The sequence below is a fragment of the Cebus imitator genome, unplaced genomic scaffold (genome assembly GCF_001604975.1).
Source record: "Cebus imitator isolate Cc_AM_T3 unplaced genomic scaffold, Cebus_imitator-1.0 Scaffold850, whole genome shotgun sequence".
In the NCBI taxonomy this organism is placed as follows: Eukaryota; Metazoa; Chordata; class Mammalia; order Primates; family Cebidae; genus Cebus; species Cebus imitator.
Window position 1 is genome coordinate 147370 of NW_016108165.1, and position 8144 is coordinate 155513.

An 8144-nucleotide genomic window follows, 5' to 3' on the forward strand; every position below is an offset into this window, starting at 1 on the left:
TTGTGGTAATCACTGCCGCTGAGTACTTGATCTCACATCAGTTGATAGGGCCCAAGGTAAACTGTGTGTAAGGTATAGAAAAAAAATGTAGAACCAACCAAACATAAAGGAAAAGCATCACATTTCAAATAGGACATAAAGGTCTCTAGATTTTTAATCAAAATATTTTACATTTTTTGCTCTGCTAACATGAGATCACCAACAATAAGAAAACCCAACAGGAATACATAAAAACTTAACAAGTTGACTTTAATAAGTAAAAATTACAACATTATTTTCCCAGCAATGAACAATTTCATTCTTTAAAAGTAAACAAGGCCTAAAACAAGAGGGCACAGGAACAAGTAGTCAGGTGGATTTAGGTGAGCACTGAACACAAGCTTTGAGGAAGTGCAAAGGACTGACATCTAGGCTTGAACAAGACAGAAAACTACCAGGCCAGACAGGCCTATATGCAGACACTAGCATGGACAAAACTCAGTTACACTGAATTCAGAGACAAAATTCAGTGACACTCTTTCACTTATTTAGGGTTCTACACCATTTCACTGAGCAGACTTAGTTTTTGTTTTTTGGAGTTTTTTGTTGTTGTTTATTTGTTTTTTTACAAACCTTTTAGACAGAGGGGAAAAAACTGCAAACTAGGACTACGATGTTAAAACAGCCACTAGCAGACAGCTGCCAACAGTTACTGGGTCTGAAGGTGAGGCTTCCCAACTCAAACGGAGAAGTCATTGGAATAAACCTTTCATCTTTCATCACCCATATCCTTAAAACAGGACAAGATGGGATGACCACACCAGGTAACATCACCGAGGTCTCAAAGTAGCAGCTAAAATGTGCCAGAAGTCTCCATCCTGTCTAGAACCTATGTTCCACTCTCTCAGCAACAAAAGGATCTATAACGTGTTTTCTCAATAAGGCTTTAGTTTCTTCTCCCAGCTGGACACAATGCTTTAAATGGCCTTCGCTACTCAGAAACCAATTCTACCTCTTTTGCTTTCTTCTTCTTCTTCTTTTTTTTGGGAGTATCACTGTCCTAGAGAGAGAGAGAAAGAAAGCTCATAGATAGCAACCACTAACAAAACTATGACTCTCCCAGAAGGAAATCTGGTAAGGGTCCACACAGTCAAGCAAGGCTATTTCAGGATCTGTAAGAATATTCTGGGTTAAATACTGCACCTGACACAAAGTTCTGTGGTCTACTTTTGGAAGTAGAAACACTCAGACCAAGCTACACATCCACTCCACCCACCATCAATAGAGTTCTAACTATAAGCAGTGGCGGCCGGGTGCCTCCATCTGTCCTTTCCACAGGGAGGGCAAGGGAACTCTAGGAACATGGGCAAGCACTAAAGGCACTTGGTAGCACCCCACCCCCTGGGACACAGCTCCTTCAAGAGAGTAACCAAGCTGCTACAACCTGGGTTAATTCTTTCCCCATGCAGAGACTAAGCCAGCCCAAAGAACCTGAACGTGTTTACACACACCCCATCTCCAGGCTCGGCCCCACTCTCCAGACCAGCTTTGGCCTTCTTGTCCTTCTTACTCTTCTTCTTTTCCTTCTTGATCAACTGAGGAACTGTTGGAGGGGTCTCGTCACTTTCACTCTCACTCTCTCGCTTCCGCTGAGATGAAAGCAATTGGTTAATTGTTAGATCTTAGGCAATAATGGACAAGGTTCAAAACGCAACAAGGCACCAAGATCCCAAATGAATGTGACAGGACATTGTCTGACTACAAACCCAGATAGGGCCCTAGTTTACTGAGGGTTTGAAGACAGTCTCATCCCCCAAATCCAAGAAGCCTTGGGGCAGGCGTGACAGGAACACCACAGCAGCAGCACGGGGCTTAGGGGCAGAAAGGCCCAGAGGAGCTGTTTCTCTCATGACTGCAAGGATCTCTGAGCGTGCTCCTGTGAGTCCTCATAGAAAGCAGGCAAAGCAGGAATTCACATCTGACAAGTCAGAAGCTCCTCCCACACAGCCTGTGCAGGATACTTAGTACCGCCCCTGGTTTCTGAGTGTAGACCTGTCATTCTGTGCTCTAATGCCAGCAGCTCCATGCGGTGGAGTTGCCACCCCATGCTTAACTGACTCTTTAAACACTGGGTGGTGCTGGGTTAAGATGCCTGCCAGTCTCTGGCAATTCTGCTCTCTGCTGAATTTTGTGCGGCCTCAAGTGTCCATTAGCCATGGCCTCTGATTTCAACATATCTGTCCTACCATTTCACCCAAGGTGGGGGCCAGAATGACACATGCACCACAACCCATCCTATCCCCGTGTTGCTGCCATAGCTGAGGTAGGAGTCAAGGCAGGTCTGATTCCTGAGCCCATATTCCTCCTCCCAGCAGACACGACAGGGAATACAAATCAGAGGAGCCTGCAGAGCCCAAACAAGCCCCCTAGTATGAGGCAGCTTTACCTCAGTCACAGGGCAACACAAACACCAGTGCCTCTCAGGACTCAACTAAGCACATTCCGACTGATCACAGCACACCACTCACCTTCGCAGTTTTTGCTGCTTCAGCAACTACCTGTGGGGCTTTTACCACTTCAGCAACCACCTCTTTCTTGGCAGACTCACTGAAAGAGGAGAGATAGCAATAGGTCAAATTCACTGAATGGCTTTCCAGGGCAGTACTGATGCTATGCAGTGTTATCTGGCAAGTCTAAAGCCACCATCAAAATACTGACACTGGGCAAAAGAAGAACTCACCACTTACTGTTGCAGACACTCCCTCTAGAGTCCCACCAGCCAGACTAGAAAGGGTTAACTGTCTGCCGTGCAGGCTGAAACGCCTAACTGGCCAAGGCAGCCAACACCTCATGGGACCCGAAGAGTTAGTTCCTGTGGCCCTGCGTTTACCAGTTTGCCCCAAACCACACGACTCCCACTCCCTTGGGGCTCTACAAATTCCGTGCTCACCTGTCCCTTGCCTCTTGTCCATGTACTCCTGCGTCCAAATGGCAAGTGGGCTCTGTCTACCCTCCCCGTCCTCACCTGTTGACGACATACTCCTGCTTCGAGGCAGCAAGTGTGCCGTCTCTACCCTCCCCTGGCTCTAAAACATCCTGCCCTCACCTGTAGTCAACATACTCCTGCTTCCAGGTGGCAGGCGTGCTGTCTGTTGGTTTCCCGTGCTTGTCCAGAAGGCCCTGCTTGATCATCAGCTTCTTCTGACTGGCCTGATGGAACGTCAAGGTGCCAACATTAGAATGGTTTCAATGCAGGAAGTGGGCATGGTGACTGCACATAACAGAACAAGGTTCCTCCCTAGTGTATTCTCAGAAGGACCTCAAACTCCTATCCAGAACATTCAGAATTCACCCACTAACTCCAACAAACACAGGACTTGTTGAAGGTCACAAGGCGTATTAGTAAGAGCCTCTGCAGTGCCATTTGGTGACACACATCCCCACCACAGCCACTGTACTCTTTGGCCTTTGCACATGCTGCATGTTCCCATTGCCCTGAACCCTCCCCTCTTCACTTAGCTTCATCAACAGCTAACCCACTCTTCACACTGGCTTAACAACAACCCCTTCCCCAGTCTCCTTGACCACTGGACTCTCCAGGTGCCTGACACCTCTTTGCAATCCTTGGTAGCCACCAACATGGATGAAAATTACCATTCCACTGTGTGATTATGTAAGTAATGCCCAACTGTTTCCCCTCATTAGATTAAAATCTCTAAGGTCCAAGACAGGGCCTGTTTCCACTCATTGACAATCCGGAGCCCAGCACAAGACAAGTCTACCACGGTGAAATACATCAAGAGCTGCCCAAGTTAACTGTTCTACAACGCCGAACAAAAGAACCTGGCAGGGCACGCAACCCAGTCCCACCTACCTTTGGCCCTAAACCCCACTTCCGAGGGTAAGTGTCTCTCTCCATGATCACTCTCTTGATCTTGGCTACTATACCATGGTCGCAGGTAGAGATGACTGCTGTGGTCATTAACGCAATAGCTACAGGCATTGAAAAAAGAAAAGAATTATTTGAAGGGGAAAGAATTGATAATTGATGAGCCCCAATTCTACTGTTCAATGCCACTTTAAAATTTTAAAACTCTGAGCTGTACTATTTTAGTTGGGGTTTCCTTTGCTCAGGATGTGCACGTGGAAGAAATCCTCCATTACAGGAAGGAGGCCCTTGAAATGACATTAAACTTCACAAAGCACCTAAAGATACACAAAATGGGCTTGCAGCTCATGACATGTGTAGAAATGGCATGCACATTCCCTTTGGGGCCATAGAGCCTTTGAAGTTTAAGGATTCCTTTACTGCTGCTGTCCATAGGCTGTGGCTGCCTTGCCTGCTCACAGAGCTAAGGAATCCTGATGACATGCTTACTTCTGGTGCAAATTAGACCCATTAAATGAATGGCTCTAAGGTTCATTCACTAAGAGGGTGCAGAGCATTTAAAGTCTTAAGAGACAATCCAATAGTAGCTAAACTTTCACGAGTTAAACACTGGTGCTTTATATGGAACCACAAAACACTCAAAATAGCCAAAGCTATCCTAAGCAAAAGGAACAAACCTGGAAGAATCACATTACCTGACTTCAAATTATACTACAGAGCTATAGTAATCGAAACAGTATGGTAGTGGCATAAAAAGAGACACATAAACCAATGGAACAGAATAGGGAACCCAGAAACAAATCTACACACCTACCCTGAACTCATTTTTGACAAAGGTGCCAAGAACATACACTGGGGAAAAAACAGTCTCTTCAATAAATGGTGCTAGGAAAACTAGATATCCATATGTACAAGAATGGGAGAAAATATCTGCAAACTACCCATCTGACAAGGGATTAATAACCAGAATATATAAGGAAATCAATGCTATAGGAAAAAAATCCAATAATCCAGTCAAGAAACAGGCAAAATATTTGAATGGACATTTCTCAAAAGAAGACAAATAAATGGCAAACAGGCATATGAAAAGGTGCTCAATGCTAATCACCAGAGAAATGCAAACCACAACTACAATGAAATATCATTTCATTCCAGTTAAAATGCCTTATATCCAAAAGACAGGCAATAACAAATGCTGGCAAGAATGTGGAGAAAAGGGAAGCTTTGTATACAGTTGGTGGGAATGTAAATTAGTCCAACCACAATGGAGAACAGTTTGGAGGCTCCTCAAAAAAATAAACTGAGCTATGATATGATCCAGCAATCCCACTGCTGGGTATATACCACAAAGAAGGGAAATCAGTGTTATCAGAGATCACAATAGCCAAGATTAGGAAGCAACTGAAGTGCTCATCAACAGATAAATGGATAAAGAAAATGTTGTACATATACACAATGAAATGAATACTATTCAGCCTTAAAAAAGAATGATATCCTGATAATCCTGTCATTTCCAACAACATGGATGAAACTGGAGATCATTATGTTAAGTGAAATCAGCCAGGCACAGAAACACAAACATTGTGTATTCTCACTTATTTGTGGGAACTAAGAACCAAAACAATTGAACTCATAGACAGACATAGAGAGTAAAAGGTTAACAGAGACTGGGAGGGTAGTGGGGGGCTGGCAGGAAGGAGGGGATGCTTAAGGGGTACAAAAGAAAAAAAAAAAGAAAAATCAGGCCAGGCATGGTAGCTCACACCTGTAATCCCAGCACTTTGGGAGGGCAGATCGCTTGAGGTCAGGAGTTTGAGACCAGCCTGGCCAACATGGCAAAACTCCATCTCTACTAAAAATACAAAAATTAGCCAGGCATCATGATGCACACCTGTAATACCAGCTACTTGGGAAGCTGAGGTATGAGAATTGCTTGAACCTGGGAAGCAGAGGTTGCAGTGAGATGAGGTCGTGTCACTACACTCCAGCCTGGGCAAAAAAAAAGACTCGGTCTAAAAAAAAAAAAAAAAGCAACAAAAATAAAACCCACTACCACCAACAAAAATCAAAAGAATGAACAAGTTGAGTAAGACCCTACTATTTGATCGCACAACAAGGTGACTATAGTCAATAATAACTTGTGTGCATTTTAAAATAACTAAGGTGATAAATAACTAAGAGTAAAATAGGACTGTTTGTAACACAAATGATAAATGCCTGAAATGTATACCCCATTCTCCATGATGTGATTATTATGTATTGCATGCCTATATCAAAACATCGCATGAACCCCATAAATATATGCACCTACTACATAACCACAAAAATTTACAATTTAAAAAACAAACCTCCCCTCTTACCCATGCAGATTGCTTCTCCTTTAGTGGTGATAACCACAATCTCTTGATTGACCTCAATGCCATCCTCATATCGGAGAACACCTGGAAGCATGATCTTGGCCCCATAGCAGATGGCATTTACCTGCAGAGATGGCACCATGTGTAAGGGCCCCAGCTGCTGTCCTCCACCCCACACCCACACGAGATTAAGTAGGATAACAAGAGGGTGGGGCCTGACCAGGAAACAGAGCTAATGGCACTGACAGCCTACTAGCTGTAAGGGGCATGAAGGGACTCAGAAGAGCAGCAGCTACCTCCCTGTGCTAGGCACCGCTCTCTGTACTTTCCACACATGACTCAAAAGTAGTAAAGACTTTCAGGTTCTAGAGACTAGAGGTATTTTCATTTTATTTATTTTGTATTTTTAGGCAGAGTCTCCCTCTGTCATCCAGGGTGAAGTGCAGTCACGCATTCTCAGTTCACTGCAACCTCCGCCTCCCGAGTTCAAGTGATTCTCATGCCTCAGCCTCCCAAGTAGCTGGGATTACAGGCATGTGCCACCACGCCCAGCTAATTTTTGTATTTTTAATAGAGACAGGGTTTTATCATATTGCCCAGGCTGGTCTCAAATTCCTGAGCTCAACCAATTTGCCTGCCCTGGCCTCCCAAAGTGCTGGAATAACAGGTGTGAGCCATTGCACCTGGCCGATATTTTCATTTTAAACATAAAAAACAGCCTTAGCATTCCTTAATTGCTCCTCTCTCTCCCTTATCAGGAGAAAGAATACATTTACTGGAGATACAGGCAATAACAGGCTCCAAAAGAACTTACAAACAAGATTAGTGAGGCCTGTTGAACCAATCACACAAAAGTCTTGGTATAGAATTTATAGGCCAATGGGTACAAGTTAAGGCCACCTCTTCAGAGGTTCAATGGTACCTAATGCACCCATCTACCTTACGCCATCTCTACCCACCTAGATCTCTTGCTGATCACATTCTACCCTCCCTTTATTTTCAGCCACAGGCCAATGGTTGGATAAGGAGAAGACATTACATTTATGTTGTCCATTGTGTGTGACTGCATTTTATTATGGTGCCATCTTTCAGTATTTATTATAGACTATATGCATAAAAAATGGAAACATCTATACAATTTAAGATTTGAATATAAGTAATTACCAACCACAAATATTTTAAATATCCAGAAATTTTTATCCCTCAAGTTACAGCAAGAACAGTAATATGTCTTATTTTATAAAAGGCTAATTATCTGATCATCATAAAAACATAGCTCACAGCCTCGATCTCCCGGGCACAAGCAATTCTCCAACCTCAGCCTCCCAAGTGGCTGGGAATACAGGCATGTGCCACCACACTTGGCTGTTTTTTATTTTTGTGAAGACAAGGTCTTACTGTGTTACTCAGGCTTGTCTCAAACTCCTTCCTGGGCTCAAGTGATCCTCTTGTCTCAGCCTGCCAAAGTGCTGGGATTATAGGCATCAGCCACTGTGCCCGGCTTAATGTGCCTTAAGTATGCCTACCATTAAACTTTTACTTTAAATTACTATACTTGGTTTGGACTTGGAAAACAATAAAAGGAACAAGCCTCATCTGTGGAGTACATTCTGTCTAAACATGAACTCCTAAGCTGGAACTTACTGCACTGTCTTTCATAACCAGCCGTTTATGAGACGTCAACAGCTTTTCCAAAGGGTAAACAACTCGCCGCAGGTAACTCTCATCCTTGTGGTTATCATACAGCCACTGAGCATCAAGCACATCGTGCATTGTCACCATGTGGTCCTGAAAAGCAGCCATATGTAAAAATAAATCAGTTTATTTGTATCTCAGCCCATCAGACCCCAAACTTCATAAAACTGAATGTAACTTGTCTGCTAATACAAGCTCATTATGTCTTCAGCCTCTTCAGTCCT

General features: G+C 43.8%; 1 protein-coding gene and 1 non-coding gene across 2 annotated transcripts in view; both read right to left on the minus strand.

Moving 5' to 3' along the window:
• Positions 1-599: 599 nt before the first annotated feature.
• The window catches only part of DKC1 (dyskerin pseudouridine synthase 1), a 13867-nt gene continuing 6322 nt past the window's right edge, over positions 600-8144 (minus strand). Inside the window, exons 8-14 of the mRNA XM_037735592.1 lie at positions 7870-8028; positions 6229-6349; positions 3854-3972; positions 3086-3189; positions 2508-2586; positions 1491-1628; positions 600-1039 (exon numbers count right to left, since the gene is read on the minus strand). Coding sequence (XP_037591520.1) covers positions 971-1039; positions 1491-1628; positions 2508-2586; positions 3086-3189; positions 3854-3972; positions 6229-6349; positions 7870-8028 — 789 coding nt within the window. The 3' untranslated portion in view covers positions 600-970. The remainder of the gene's footprint in view (positions 1040-1490; positions 1629-2507; positions 2587-3085; positions 3190-3853; positions 3973-6228; positions 6350-7869; positions 8029-8144) is intronic.
• Positions 2658-2787, minus strand: LOC119469806. Its single transcript, XR_005198646.1, has one exon. It is a non-coding gene; the product is annotated as a small nucleolar RNA SNORA56 (small nucleolar RNA).